The 16404-nt window shown below is 40.0% G+C and overlaps 2 protein-coding genes across 4 annotated transcripts in view; both read left to right on the top strand.

The window, feature by feature from the left end:
- Positions 1–16404, top strand: part of rad54b (RAD54 homolog B) — a 210414-nt gene that overhangs the window by 76928 nt on the left and 117082 nt on the right. The window lies entirely within an intron of this gene.
- On the top strand, positions 6938–13163 carry LOC122548990. The gene is made up of 2 exons (XM_043688058.1): positions 6938–7946; positions 11748–13163. Exons 1-2 carry the CDS (start codon positions 7258–7260, stop codon positions 12301–12303), a joined length of 1245 nt encoding a protein of 414 aa, XP_043543993.1. The 5' UTR covers positions 6938–7257; the 3' UTR covers positions 12304–13163.

Here is a 16404-nt window from a genome sequence, read left to right on the forward strand (position 1 = left end):
CTTGCAATTACCAAATTTACACTGCCAAACTTGGCCTCATAAAGTACTGTGATTGTGAAAGTAAAGTGAACCATAGGAGCGGAGGTGGCAAAGTATTGGGAAGGAGCAAAGGATATTGAAGCATGATGTGATGATGGAGGGGCAAAAAGTTGCTGGAATAATCCAAAACACCCATTTGAAATAAGCATTAGGTTTCTTTTTAAAAAAATACAAACAAATCTAATTTGTCAATTGTAGTACCCCGAAAGTGAAATTTAGGTTCAATTGGGCAGAGCTTATGCACTGGCTAATTATACCAGTCATTAAGCAGCCTGACATGCTGCTTAAAGGGATACTGCAGGCCACTTATTTCATTCCGACAATTTGCCTGGTAGCATTTTAATGAGGTCATGGCCTCTGTTATAATGCTTACCATGTCAGTGTAACTTGTAAATAGTTGCAAACATGTAATAAACTACTTGTTTTAAACAAGAGCCCATTTTAGTTAGACCAAGAGACAGCTTTACTCCATCACACTGTACTTAGTAGGCCCTGCAGACTCCTTGATGTGAAGAGGATGGTGGCAGCATACCTACCCCATGGTGAGGTACAGACTTGACTTAATCATTACCCACAGACATTCTCTGGTTTTTACATTGGAACATACTGCATATCAAAAAGGTAAAGCATTGCAACACTTGAGATCTTTGTTAGCGGGCAAGTAATTTTATCTAGAATCAAATAAAGAGCTGCATATATTGGAAATCTGAAACAAAAAAATTGCTAGAGAAACTCAGCAGGTCTGACAGCACCTTTGGAGCAAAAAGAAGTCAACATTTTAAATATAGATCTGATGAAGGGTCACTGGATTTGAAACATTAACTTTTTTTCTCTCCACAGATGCTGCCATGCTTGGTGAGTTTCTCTAGCAATTTCTAGTTTTATACATTCATATCAAATTAACTCCAGGATGGTGGCAGAGTAATAGGGCTCAGCCTAGGGCTCCTGTCTACTTTCTTTCTCTTTTCCTTTTGCTTTTGCTCTTTAGTTTCTCTGGAGAGTGGCAAGTGAAGGAGAGAATCTCTGGCGGCAGTGGGCAGAAATACCAGGATCCGTTAGACGCATCTCCACACACAGCCCAGGGTCTCCCAGCGAGTGATGTGCAGGACCCCAGGCTGACTGTCCTGGCCTGGCGTTGCAGGCTGATCAAAGGCTCCAGGTCCGCAGCTAGGCCTGGGCACTTGAATGAATGGAAGAGTTGACAAAAGGGATGGTGGAGGACCCTGTTAATGGGCGGCAGCATCTTAGAGAACTGTTGGATGAGGAACAGGATGTATGGAACCAGCACATTCCCAAGCCCAGCTTGGCTCCAGCTTGGACACGGCATTTGCGATTGTGGCAGTGGCAGAGGTCTACAACTGAGACCCCAGAGCATGTTACAGATTCAGGAACCCATTTCAGATACCCCAGCTGATGTGGAGCATCAAGAAGAAGACAGAAAGATGAACTTTGTTGCAGTAAAATCTTGCATTATATTCAGTGCTTCAAGACGATATCAGAGTGTAGTGACACTTTGCACCTAACATGTAAAAAGATACTTTTCACTGTATTTTTATATGCATGTGACAAATCTAAGTCTAATTTACCAGTTAATTGAACAATTGTTAATGAGCAACACAGGGGGAAAGTGACCTCTTCATCAGGAATATTGGGAAACGTCAACTCTCCCGCTCCTCGAATGTTGCTTGACTGGCTGGCTGTGCTTTTCCAGCACCACACCTTTTGACTCTTAATCAGCGACACAATCTGATCCAGAGCATGACTTAGAAGCACAGAACCTTTTCAATGCAGAAAGAGGCCATTCAGCCCATTGTGTCTGCTAGTTCGGTGGGGAGAGCGACGCAAACCAAGGACTGTTGAAGGGAATGGTCCTTGTGGAAGGCAGAGAGGGGTAGGGAGGGGAAGATGTTCTTGGCGGTGGGGTCTATTTGGAGTTGGCAAAAGTGTTTAAGGATGATGCGTTGGATACGGAGACTGGTGGGGTGACAGGTGAGGACCAGGGGGACTCAGTCTTTATTGCGTATTTGTTGGGGAAGGGGGGGTTATAGCAGTGGAACGGGGAATGGAGGTGTGTAGTGAAGGGCTGTCTGGAAGACAGGGGGAGGAAAAGCACATTGTTCAAAATAGGTGGACATCTGGAAAACTCGTGACTGGAACGTCTCCTTGTCCGAGCAGATGAGGTGGAGAAATTGGGAGAATGGGATGGAATTCTTGCAGGATGCTGGGTGGGAGGACGTGTTGTCCAGATAGTTATGGGAGTCTGTAGGTTTGTAGAAAACATTCATCTGGAGACTGTTGCGGGAGACAGTTTTTTACAAACCTACAGATGCTGCAGGGACTGACCGGACCCCTCAGTCACCACCCATTTCAATTTCCCCAACCACTCCCCTTTCTGACATGACCATCCTTGACCTCCTCCAGTGCGGAGGAACAACACCTCATTTTCCACCTGGGCAGCCTACAGCCTGGATGACTCAACATTGAGTTCTCCAATTTCAAATACCCCCCCTTCCCCTCCCCACCCCTTCTCCTCCCCACCCCTTCCACTACTCCTTGCCACCAATCGGATTCATTCCTCCCACTGACCAACCAGGTTGTACCCTTTACCTGTCTTCACCTCCCCCACTTCACCACCCTGCCCCTGCCAACTCCTTTATCTGCAGCTCCCCCCACATTCACCCCCAGTCCTGAAGAAGGGTTACACCCGAAATGTTGACTTCTCCACCTCCTGATGATGCCTGGCTTGCTGTGTTCTTCCAGCCTCCTGCCTGTGTATTTCGGATTCCAGCATCTGCAGTTTTTTTTGTCTCTAGACAAACATTTTCAGCAATATGTCTTTTCAACAATATTCAAATTCAGTACTACCAAGTGATTGCATTATTTTCAGTTGTTGTTGCACTCCACAGATGAACACAGGAATGTTTCTAATTTCTGAATGAATACGGAACTTAGATGTGAAAAAGGAATAATGTTTTTTAAAAAGACAACCTGTATTTCATTTTAAACTTCTTCAGAGTGGTAATTTTACATTTTTAAACTAGCTTTGGTATCTGAACATGGAACCTGCAGGGTAGTTTATTATTGTGTTGTTCTGGCCTGCCTCCCAACCACTCAACCATATGCAAGCTTTCACTAACCCAAACATTGGATCCATGTCGTATCATTCATCTGGTCCAACTCACTCATCCTTGCTGGATTGGATCTTGGAATGCCAGTACCTCAAATGTAAAAACCATATCCATGTGTTTAAACTTCTACAAGTCTGTCTCTTTTCTTCTTTTTCTTCTTGCTGCCATTAATTCAGCCTTACAATTCCCGGTCCATAAAATTCCCATTCTGCCTTTGGTTTGTTGTTCACAGCCGTATCTTTGCCTCACCATTGGGGGCTACATTTTAGTGGTCATAGGCATTGCCCACCTAAACATCAGTACACCTTCCTTAATATTTTGGATAAGGATTAGATTCCACATCCTAATTTCTATTTAATGGCTTGTTCTGTCATTTCTAAGGTAAACTGGAATATTTTGTTCTGGTAACAGAGCTGTGATAATCAAATTGTTATTGTGTTATTCATTCAAAGAACTCTGAAATAAAGGCAATATCACCTTGGAACTGCATGTTGTGTGACTTGATTAAACTACAGTTAGCCAACTGCAATACACTACTTTGTCTACATGTCTTTACATTTTTTAATGTTGGAATTGTGTTGCATCGCTACCACCCATTATTGTTCCTGTGCCGGTTATGCTGCTGTAATGTTACTGATGGCATTAGTGCATATGGCAACATGGCAAACCATCATAGGAGGGCTTTTTTTCTCTCACATGCTGCCAACAGAAAATATTACTATCCGTGGGTCACCAACTATTTTATTTTCATTGCTAACCTGTGCAGAGCATCTTCCAATATCAGATCTATGATCAGAAAACTGAAATGTCAACTGCAACATTAAATGATTATGAATGTACTGAAATTGTCTTTGTATTTCACTATTTCTCTGAAAATGTATGTACTATGAAATGGCTGGATACCAGACTACCAGCTACAAATTGAAAGGGAAGCTTAGCTTTGTCCTTTCACCACTCATGAGAAACTCTTTGCTCCTTTTCCATGTTCAAACAGAAATCAGCTTCCCTGTTTCACAAGTTCTTTGTGCAGATCAAGTAATGCATCAAAAAATTAACCCAGCAATATATGTAAATCAAAAATCTTAGATTCATAGAAATAGCATTCCAACAAATGTTATGCTGAATTGAGGTTCCATAGATTCAATTTAATTTGCTTTCCTCCCCACCAGCTGTCTTGCTGTTCATAATTATTGTATGTGTAAGCATTTATTGCTTCTGAATTTCATATATTGAATGATTTATTGGCTGAAAAATGAAAAGGTTTAAAGGTTAGCAAGCCAGATAAGTTTGAGTGCTGAGTTCCATTATCATTATCAGTGTTGCAGTTAAAGTGTATTCTTGTGGAGTTCCCACTAATTAACTGACTAACATAGCAGTATGAAGTGGTGATCCTTTCTTTGTGGCACTGAATAGTTTTCTGCAGGGAATTATCCTGGCTGGATTTCTGAAAGGGCTGTGTACAGAATAGCAATGACATGCCTTGTAAATACAGTAGTACTGTGCAGATATACTATGTATATCATTGAGATGCAAATTCATTATCCTGTGACTTAAAGCATTCAATGTGTGCGTACTAATTGAAGGGAAGGAATAAATTTACAGAACATGGTGTAGTGTGCAAATTTTATGTATCTTATTGAGAATGTGGATTGTTTTGATCACTCGATTTATTTCTACTGTTTGCAGCACTGGGTATTAAAACAAAATGGTGACATTGTGTGACTTGAGCTGTATTTATTTAAACAGTTAAAGGCTGATGTATGATATTATTTTGCTCTGCATTCACAAATATTACTCATTCCCATAGGTGCTAACACAGAACAAGCTTTCTCATTTTTTATTAGGTCCATGGAGTCTGCTCCACCGTTTAATCTTTGTTGACAAGTTTCCAACCTCTATTCTCCTGACTTCTCCCCGTAATGTTTGATCCCATTACTAATCAGGAACCTATCTATCTCTGTCTTAAATACTCTCAATGACTTGGCCTCTCTAGCCCTTTGCATCAATGAATTCTACAGATTCATCACCTTCTAGCTTTTTATTTTTCTTGTACAGTATCTCAAAATGGTGCCAGATTGTGGTTATATCACTTTTTACTATATCTCTGAAGATAAATGTGACAATAAATAAGTCATTCATTCATTCAACTACCAACTGAATCTACATGCTAACCTTAAGAATCCTGAAATAGGACTCCTAAGTGCCTTTGTACTTCAGATTGCCAAAGCCTTTCTAATTTAGAAAGTAATCTATGCCTCTATTCTACGTAGCAAAGTGCATAACCATACACTTTCCCACATTGTATTCCATCTGTCACTTTTTCGCCCATTCTGCAGCATGTCCAAGTCATTCTGTAGTCTCCCTGCCTCCTCAACATTACCTGTACCTTCATCTATGTGTCATTTTCTTTGTATCTTTGTTTCAACTCAAGGCTTGCCTCGTGTAACAGCTACACTATATCATTGAAAAATGACATGATTCACGTGCTTTCAGGGGAATTATCCTAAGGAAAGTTAAACCCTGCTTTGAACGATTTAAGTGCCAGCTGTCAGTTAAGAGGTAAATAATATTCACTGCCATTTGTAAATGGATCAACTATAACCCGATCGGCTGAGGGCTCATTCTGCCTCTTCTGCTAATGATAACACTAATCATTAGCAGATGATGATCCTGAGTGTGATTTTGCAGAAACTATGTATGCCTAATTTACCTATTTCTGAATGTGCTCTGTATTATAAGAATGAAATATCTGCAGTATAAAATCAGTTTATATAATCTCCCTAATGTTTAATAAGATTCTCACTTATGCAATGAACCATTATGTCTTGTTACTGCATGTAAACAAAAAAAACAAACAGTGGCTCAGACTTTACCAATGGCCCCACAGATAAATGGACTGCCTGGTGTGATGCTTAGCTAGTAACTGCCTGTTTTCAATTTCCATGTTTAGTTAATAGATTTCAACTAGAATTCAGTGTTAAAATTATATTAGTACCCTTGCACAGAACAGTGAAAATTATCTGAATTATGATTACAGTGAATACTGTCTGAAAATGTACATGTGCAAGCATGCGCTGAGAATATAATTTGGTTCAGCTGCATTTACCCCAGACAAGCCTCACATGTGAAGAACAGCTAAAAGGCCATGATTTTGTAAGACTGTAGACATGCATGTAAACATACCTGACCTTATGTCAATATCTTCAGGAAAGGAATGGATCATAATTAGAGTAGAAGGTGATGCAGTTTACAAAACTCGAATTTCTATTTTTGAATGTTCAGTTGTAAAAAGCAATCTGTTGTGTGCACAGTTCAGCTCTAAAGATTTTTAAAATGGTGCCTTCCTTGTGAGATTTAAAGTCCATGTTTTGTATTGTACTAATGATAGTGAAGGAATCTCTTTCTCCCCTCCCCCCTTACAGCTTCGTTCCTGTCGCAGTGGTTGGTAGGAGCTAGGGGTGAAGAGTAGAGGTCAGTAGCATTTGTATACAAAACACGTGATTGTAGGTTTAATGTGGAAGAAAAAAGTGGCAAAACTTTCAAAGTTTATATGGTTTTACAACATGTTTACTAGATAGGCAAGTGAGCTTTAAAAATAGATATGGAATATGTGAGTTTGCAGTTTGTGTATGAAGGTTATTTCAGAGTATTGTATAAACTTTTAAAACTTGTGCTGCAGCTGCACACATTTCAGAACAGCTAAGTTTATAGGAAATAAGTTTATACGTAGTTGCAGATGTGTAGAATAATGGCCATTGACAGCTTTCCATTATACACTTAACAGCTTCAATGGATTAGCTGGGCGTTTCTTACACAGTCATTGAGGGATTAGTCTGACCTTCCTTGACCCCTGGTTTAGCATTATGCAAGACTCAGGGTTTTATGCTGCACAATAGAGACATTCAGCACCTCATTACTCTAAAAATTCAAACTGAATGGGCCCTTTTGCACATCATTACCTAAGAAAGCAGGTTTTGGGTGTGTTTCTGAAGTGGGGGCTGGCCTTTGGAGGTAGTCTGATTTAAACGAGCAAGTCAGAGCTCTAGATTATTCAGTGCAAAGTTTAGTTGCTGAACAGTTCAGTTACACCATGGAATCCACAAGAAAAAAACAGAAGGAACTTACTTTATCTGAGAAGATTCAAGTGCTTGAATTGCTTCAGAGGCAAAAAATATCCCAGATGGAATTGGCAAAGCGCTTTGGTGTTACACAGCCTGTCATCTCCAGGCTAATCAAGAACAAGGAAAAAGTATTAATGGAATGGCACAATAACAGCAATCCAGATCGTAAAAGGAAAAGAGAAGGGAGGGATACTGATGTGGATACTGCCCTCTTACAGTGGTTCCAGGTTGCCAGAGCACAACATGTAGTTGTCTCAGATGAAGCCTTGGCTGCAAAGGCCAAGGGCCTGGCAGATGCTATGCAGATCAGAAATTTTGTTCCAACTGTTGGCTGGATCAACAGGTGGAAAGCTCGTCATGGTCCCTTTCTGCAACAAGCACATGGAGAAATAGATGGCAGAAGTCAGTCATCAGGCAGTGCATCACAAGAGGTTGTGCCACCAGAAGGAATGACTGAAGAAGAATTTCATCAGTATGTGGAACAAGCTGCTATTAAAGTGTGTGTTTGGGATATAGCTGATCAAGAACCAGGAAACGCCATGAAAGCAATTACGAAATCAGAAGCTATTGATGTTGAGGAAGAGAAAACTATCCCTACTTTTAAGATGGCAAGAGGAAGTAATGGCCAAATAACACCTTTGTTGAACCAATATAATACGTAAGTTTAATTGCTTTTCGAGACAACTTTTAATGAGTTTCCTAAATTTTCAAAAATAAAGACCCTAAATACATTTTAGGGTTTTTTCCTATTTTACTTCCCCTATAGTGAGTTGCACTTTGCATTATACTTTTCTGCTGCCAAGATTTAGATTTAAATATGTATTGTATTATCTTGACTCAGTTGATCACCTGCTTGCCTCTGAGGAGGTTTTGGTTCAATTAGTTTCAGATTTGAGTTTATAGTCTGAATTGACGTTTGATCCAATATTTTGGAGATGCTGCATTGTTGAAGACAAACCAATAAATTTAGGTGTCATGTGTCTTCTGAAGTGGATGTAAAAGATAGTCATAGAGATATACAGCATGAAACTGACCCTTCGGTCTAACTCATCCATGCCGACCAAATATCCTAAATTAATCTCGTCCCATTTGCCAGCACTTGGCCCATATTCCTCTAAACCCTTCCTATTCGTCCAGATGCTTTTAAATATTGTAACTGTATCAGCCTCCACCACTTCCTCTGGAAGCTCGTTCCATACATGCATCACCCTCTCCGTGAAAAAGCTGCCCATTCTGTCCCTTTTACATCTTTCCCCTCTCACCTTAAACCTATGCCTTCAAGTTCTGGAGTCCACCCCAGGGAAAAGACCTTCTCTATTTACCCTGTCCATGCCCCTCATGATTTTATAAACCTCTGTATGGTCACTCCTCCACAACCAATGCTCCAGGGAAAACAGCCCCAGCCTATTCAACCTGTCCCTATGGCTCAAATCCTTCAACCCTGGCAACATCCTTGTAAATCTTTTCTGAACCCTTTCAAGTTTCACAACATCCTTTGTATAGGAAGGAGACCAGCATTGCGCACAATGTTCCAAAAGTGGCCTAACCAATGTCCTGTAAGCTGCAACATGATCTCCCCATTCTGATACTCAATGCTCTGATCAGTAAAGGAAAGCATACCCAACACCGCCTTCACTATCCTATCTACGGTGTCTCCACTTTTAAGGAACTATGAACATGCACTCGGAGGTCGCTTTGATCAGCAACACTCCCCAGCACCTTATCATTAAGTGTACAAGTCCTGCCCTGGTTTGCCTTTCCAAAATGCAGCACCTCACATTTCTGTAAATTAAACCTCTGTCTACCAGAAAAGTATGAAAACTCCCTTTGTTATCCTGACCCACAAACCTCTTTTTCATCCTGCATCACTGAAAGATTATACCATCCTAATTTATTTGGAGTTTCTTGAATCTTGGTGTATTGAAATTGATTGACATCTTTGCCTACATAACTGTCGTTATACCTCAAAAATATCCAACCAGCTGTGAAACATTTTAGAATATTGAGGACAATGTAGAAGGGGTGGACGATGTAAGTTATTCACTCAATGTGACATTCATTTTGGTGGCCAGTTTACTGGATAGAGAGCTTAAGGCCATCGGATAATCTCTTGAAACTAAAGGGCTAATCAGTGGCTTTCAGCTTTAAGGGAGCAACTGGCTGTGATGGATGTTAAGAAGAAGGAAGGTTTTCTCGATGCTGGTTCCACCTTCATAAAAATTACCCAGATGCAGGATGGAGCTGGAGAGTTGACAGGTTGGCTGCTTGCGTTGTTTTTACCTCCCTCTTTCTTGGTTGTAATGGCTGCTGAAATTCCAGGTTAAATAGTTGAACCCTGAATCTTTTTCCCTCCTTTCATATAGTTCAGAGACATTGACAGTAGTTGTGATATATCACCTTATCACACCAGTAATAAACATCCAACTGAATTAAATTGGCAAATGCTGCTGGTTGCTGCTAAAGAGAAGAAACAGAAATAATTTACAATTGTAATATACCTCATCACACTAGAAATGTCCCAAAGTGTTTTTTACAGGTAACAAATCACTTCTGGAGTCTTCTGTCAAGTGTAATGTAAGCAAAATTTTGTCATTACGTTATGCACAGCAGCTAGATAAATAATGTCTACCTGTTTTAGGTGATATTGGTTAAAAGACACCAAGAGAAATTCCATTAAGAGGTGTCAACATCTATCTGGGACAAGATCTTAGTTTAGTATTCCATTTAGGGGATGACACTTAGATCAATAAATGACAACGTTTACAACTCTCATTACTCATTCAAGGCATGTGGGTTGGCTAGCTAGGCCAGTATTTATTGCCAATCCCTATTCACCCAGAGGGCAATTGAGAGTCAACCATGTTGTGCATCTGGAGTGACATGTAGGCCAGACGAAGCAAAAATGGCAGATTTCCTTGCCTAAAGTATATTAGTAAACTAGATGAGTACTTATGATATTTGATGATGGTTAAATGGTCACCATTGGGCTAGTTTTTAATTCCAGATTTTTCTGAAATTCAAATTTCATCATCTGCCATGATGGAATTTGCACCCATGTCCTTGGAACGTTAGCCTGCAGTCTGGATTATAAATCCAGTGACATTAGATTAGATTAGATTAGATTAGATTAGATTACTTACAGTGTGGAAACAGGCCCTTCGTCTGGTCTCTGGCGCTGTGAGGCAACAGTGCTTGCCACTGTGCCGCCTACTAGGCCACTGCCTCCTCAAGTATCAGCCTATAACATGCGACCAAGTCATGTGCTTCCAGCTGAGCTGAGCCGAGCCAGTTGTGTTTTATTAATTTGTTTGTGAATCTGGCTGTCACCGGCTGGGTCAGCATTTATTGCTGACCTTTAATTGTCCGTAAACTGAGGGCCTTGCTAGAGCCATTTCAGAGGGCAGTTAAAGAGTCTACCATTTTGCTGTGGATTTGGTGTCGCATTAAGGATGGCAGATTTTTTGTTTTTATAAAAAAGGGTCATTAGACATTCAAGGCCTTCAAGAGACATTGGATGTTTATTTGGATAAAGATAATGTGTAAGGGTATGGGAAAAAGCAGAAGATTGGCACTATTTTATGGTGCTCATTTTAAACAAAAATGGAAATTGCTGAAAAAACTCAACATGACTGCTAGTATCTGTGGAGAGAAAGCAGAATCACTTTTTTGGGTTCAGTGATTTTTTTTTCAGGATCCTTCTTTTTGTTTCAGATCTCCAGCATCTGCAGTCTTTTTTTATGGTGCTAATTTAAAGAGTTGGTGCAGGCAGAATAAGTGAAATGGCTGTAACGGTTTAGTGTTTAGCTGTGATCAGAACCCTGTGATTATTTCCCCTTCAGTTTTGAAGTAGTTTAGCATGCTTATCTCTATACTGGATGAATTAATTCAGGCAAAGTTGGGGAATTAGACTTCTCTTTTCTGTAAGATGCCTTTAATTGCCTTTTAAATGTATATCAAGATTAGATTGGTGCTGGAAAAGCACAGCAGGTCAGGCAGTATCCGAGGAGCAGGAAAATCGACGTTTTGGGCAAAAGCTCTTCATCAGGAACCTGATGAAGGGCTTTTGCCCGAAGCATTGATTTTCCTGCTTCTCGGATGCTCCCTGACCTGCTGTGCTTTTCCAGCACCATTATAATCTTGACTCTAATCTCCAGCATCTGTACTACCCGCTTCCAGCTTTTAAATTTATGTAGCCATCAGGAAAACTATTTCTCTACATATAATCACAAGCAACTAAAAAATTGCAATGTTTTAAAAAATAGTGAATACACTTGTTCATAAACAATGTGAAACTTTGGATGTGGTTTTACACCTTGTAAATTCATAAACTCCACAAGAAGACATGCTGCGGTTGACGTCAAATCATAAATATTTTGAAACACCTTTATTGTGCACTAAAGCTTTGGGTCATTATTGAGCTGAAATATTCATGCAATTTTGAAAATTTATTTTAATACAGGCCTTATGGAAGGATTTCTGCTTCAAGAAAAGATATCTGTATGGAAGTGCCTAGTAGTTCTTACTCACAGCCTGGAACCTCAGGCTACCAGTCTTATGCATTTCCTAGGTGGATAGCCCCAGAGGCAGGACGAAAACGAAGTGAAGGGAAATCTCTGTTAACTACTCAGCCACAGCTGAGTAACAGCTTTGAAGGATTGGACAAGGCAGAGACTCATCAAATTACAAATATATCGCTTTCTCCAACCTGTGCTAGAATACCCTCAACATCATCTCCTAGACCTCTTACAAGAGATGACCTTTTATTTCTGCAGCAGCATCAAACGGGCATCCCACGCTATGGAACCAGGAATGAGACTGAAGTGCCAGCAGCATCCACAGAAGAGCAAGAGCTTATTCTAGAAAACCAAAGGAAATTTGGATTGTACCTTGATGAGAAAAGGGAAAGTCTTAAAAGATTACATGTACTGGAGGAAGAACTGCTCAGAGCTAAAATTGAAGTTGAACAATTAAAAGCATCACGACTGCGAGAATTGTCAGTGCTCAAGGACTCCTGAAAGGAGAACCTTCATTGCTTGTTTATTCAGCTCTGTGATCCTGACTGTGACATTTTACCAAGGAACATTGTTGAGATGAAAAGAGTGAATTCCAATGAGGATTCTCCCATTAAAGCACACTGACTTTGCTGGAAGAATCAAGGGACCTTATAAAAGTTTACCCTGATTTTTATCAGCAGTTTAGCAGGATGATAGACCAGACTGGTATATGATAATATTGAATTTAAAAACAGTAAATCTGCTTTGGTCAGTGAATAAATATCACATGATATATAACTGAGTCTAACAGATGAGATGTTGTAAGTTTAAACTCACTCTGCTTTGTGTTCATTGATGTAAATTGTGGAGGCAATACAGCAGTTGGCATCGATATCCATGGGCTGATTATCATTCCCTTTCAGCACCACTATATCGCCATTTTGTTAGAAATAGCGCCTTTGAACACTAGATATTTAATTAACTTTGGTTGTAGAACACGTTTTAATAACATGCCTTTTTATTGTATTCTAACTCTTCAGAAATGTTATTTAGGACAGTAAGAGATCCTTATGGTTTATTGGTTGATGTTGAGGGAATAACATACCTCATGACAGTTGTGATAACCACTGTGTAATATTTTGATAGTTCTTTGGCAGCCCATTCCATTTGTTTGCCAGCTCTTGTGCAAAGTAGTAATTTGTCCAATTTGAATAACACCAGCAATCTGTCAGCCTTGCTTTCAAACTTACCAAGTGAAAGATTTCTTTTTCATCTCCTTGTTATCCATGTCAGTTCCATTTCAACTTACATGCTTTTTAAAAAATTAAATACAGTAGTTCACTCAGTAATAAAAACAAAATACTGCAGATACTGGAAATTGTAAATAAAAACATTGCTGGAGAAACACAACAGGTCTGGCGGCATCTGTAGAGAGAGAAAGTTAATGTTTTGAATTCAGTATGACTTTTGTCAAACTCAAGAAGAAGAGGTGCATCATCACGTTGAACTCGAAACGTTAAACCTGTTTCTCTCTCCATAGATGCTGCTACATGTATTATGTTTCTTCAGCACTTTCTGCTTTTTAGTTAACTCTAGTTTAAACAAACTAGTGTATCTTTTAGGTGACTTTCAAAGGATTTCACAGAAATGTGTTCATCGTGGGCAAGCAAAGGCAATTCAGCTATCTTCTGAGTCCAAGGGCAAGCTCAGCTTATAAATTATAATTTTGCATTTAAATAACAGGCTAAAAATAATGTTTTCTCACATGTAAAGAATGAAGTACCTGCTCAAGTACTTAACTCCTGGCAAATCCCACAGAATTGCATATATTGCCCCACATTCAAGGCAGCTAATTCTTTATTAACTTTTAGAGCTGTCAATTGAATTGTGAATTTGCAACCACCACCTCCTCTCTCTTGCTTAATGATAATAAGTTGAAGACAGTAGCTGAGCCTTAATTGTACTTACAGTTGGCAATTGGAAATTGTTAAAGGGCTGGCTGTTGAAATAACGTGCTACAGTTCTGCTGACTTTATCTGTCCTCCTGCATTGCTGATGTCAGGATTTCGTTTTGTGGGATTGTGGTCCACCTTCATTTCCCTCCCCCAGAAATGGTCAGATATGGTTCGAGGGCCTGTTGCCATTTAGGATAGATCCCAAATTCTGGACTGTTCCATGAAAAGGTTTTTATTCTTGTAAGATTGATAGCATATACCTGAAGCATTGCAGTTTTGTGCATCAGTCTTCCCCATTTGCATCTTATGCTAAAATGTTTCTTTGTTAAAATAAATTGTGGCACCTCAGAAGCATACACATTGTATTTTACAGCTGTGTTCACCTAGGCACTTGTAGATAAAATTTGGTTAAGTCTGTTGGTTGGATGGCTAGCATGTGATTCAGAATAATATCTAACATTATGGCTTTGAAACCCATTCAGGCTGAGGTGAGCTTGCTATCTGTTTCCTTGACCTATCCCAGAGAGACAAACTACCACTGATTAGAACTGTCCAGAAAGTGTCTTAGGGTGAAGCATCAGTAGACATTTGGGGCATGAACCAGAATGCATATAACATGGCAGATTTCATAATGTGTGGCCTGGGCCAAAATTTGGCAAAATAATCTTTCTATGACAGTAAAAGAGCTAAGTAGTTTGTGTGGGTTTCCTACTTTCATATTTTAAAAATCTGACCATAAGATGATTAACATAGCTTTTTTTCTTATTTTGTTATTAATTGTTGTGGCTCACGCTTACATTTAAGATAAAGCAGCTTGTTGCAGAGGCAGTTTGCAAATACATGATCAGTTTCAAGCTCTAGAGAAACCAATCAGAATTTACAAGAAACTCTGCATTAATTGGCTCAAGCCAGAGTAGGACTGGATTCTTAATATCTCAGGTTATAAGGCTTTCAATAGAAACAAGTTATGTAAAAAGGGAGAAGGTGTGGCAGTCTTGGTCACAAATAGTCTAATCCCCCCTGAATGAGATGTGTTCCTAGATAGAATCTATGTGGTTGGAGGTGAGAAACTGTGAGGGAGCCATGACCTTGTTGGGTAGTTATTATAGAGGGGCGAACTTAGTTAACCTTTTCATAACCTTAGAGTAGGAAGTCTAATAAAATAAGACTAATAATTCTAGTCTGAGGCATTATTTGTAAGTTTAAGAGATGCCAGGAGAGGCCAGCCAGGTGGGATGTGCAGCTGGGGAGTATGGCAAGTCCTGAACATGGCCAGTGTCCTAAATGACCATGTGCTGGAACTGCTCCCAGCTGCAGAAGATGGAGCACTCCCTAACCAGTATTGTCACAAAGCTGGTTCTTTTTTCTAAAAGCTGTTCCTTTTCTCCAGAATACTATGTTTTTTTTCCAGAGAGGTCGTAAAACAGTCCAGGCTCCGAATCGACTGGTTTGTACAGTGTTGAAAGGGTTTACTGAGAGGCGTTTTGTTTATATGTAAACAGATGAAACTGTAGACCAAAGCTTTTACGTTTTAGAAGTGACCTGTATATTGAAAGGGGAGTAGTCAGTCCCAGAAGCTGAAGTCTTGTTTTAGTTCAGTTCAGCAGAGGACTAAAACAGGCTGCTAGACTCTCTCTCTTTCTGCCCTTCTAACTTAGACCTGTAAGCCTATGTTTCAGTTTTACTCTATGTTTAAGGGGTTTGTTTATTGGGACTGTTGTGTACTTTCGGAACAGCATAATTAAGTCTGGTTTGGATAGACTGAGTTCTGTGGGTATTCTTTATTCTGCTCTTTATGTTTCATTCCATAATTTTGTGAATAAATTTTTGTCTGTTTTAAAACCTGGTAGTCAACCTAGCTAACTTCAGGTAATTTTGACTGTACACTTACCAAAACAAATAGCAAAGTTTCAGTCTGGACTGCCTGCTTACGAATGTTTTGAGTGGTCTGGCATAGTACATAACAGTATTCAATTTTGAAAGCTGATGGAGCTGGTATCTTGGAGGAATGCGGTCAGAGGCAAGCTTCTGGCACCATAAGTGGCTTGACTGTACAGGGAGGGGAGAATAAGAAAGAATAAGCAACAATGACAGAGGATACTTCAGGTGGGTGAGCAGACAGGTGTTTCTGTGGCTGAAGACGTGACTCCAGAATGGTGTATTGTCTTCCTGGTGCTAAGGTCAAGTTTGTCACTGAACAGCTGCAGGGCATTCTGAAATGGGAGTGTGATGAGTTAGAGGTTGTGGTTTTTCCTTTTTTTTATAATTCATTCACGGGATGGAGGGATCACCAGCTTGGCCGGTATTTATTGCTCATCCTTAATTGCCCAAAGGGCAGTTGAGTCAACCCCATCACATGTAGAGCAAACCATCTCAGATTGGCAGTTTCCTTCCCAAAAGGACATAGAGTCATAGACATGTACAGCATGGAAACAGACCCTTCGGTCCAACCTGTCCGTGCCAACCAGATATCCCAACCCAATATAGTCCCTCCTGCCAGCATCCGGCCCATATCCCTCCAAACCCTTCCTATTCGTATACCCATCCAAATGCCTCTTAAATGATGTAATTGTACCAGCCTCCACCACTTCCTCTGGCAGCTCATTCCATGCATGTACCATCCTCTACGTGAAAAGGTTGCCCCTTAGGTCTCTTTTATATCTTTCCC

This window comes from Chiloscyllium plagiosum, chromosome 4, assembly GCF_004010195.1.
Source record: "Chiloscyllium plagiosum isolate BGI_BamShark_2017 chromosome 4, ASM401019v2, whole genome shotgun sequence".
NCBI lineage: Eukaryota > Metazoa > Chordata > Chondrichthyes > Orectolobiformes > Hemiscylliidae > Chiloscyllium > Chiloscyllium plagiosum.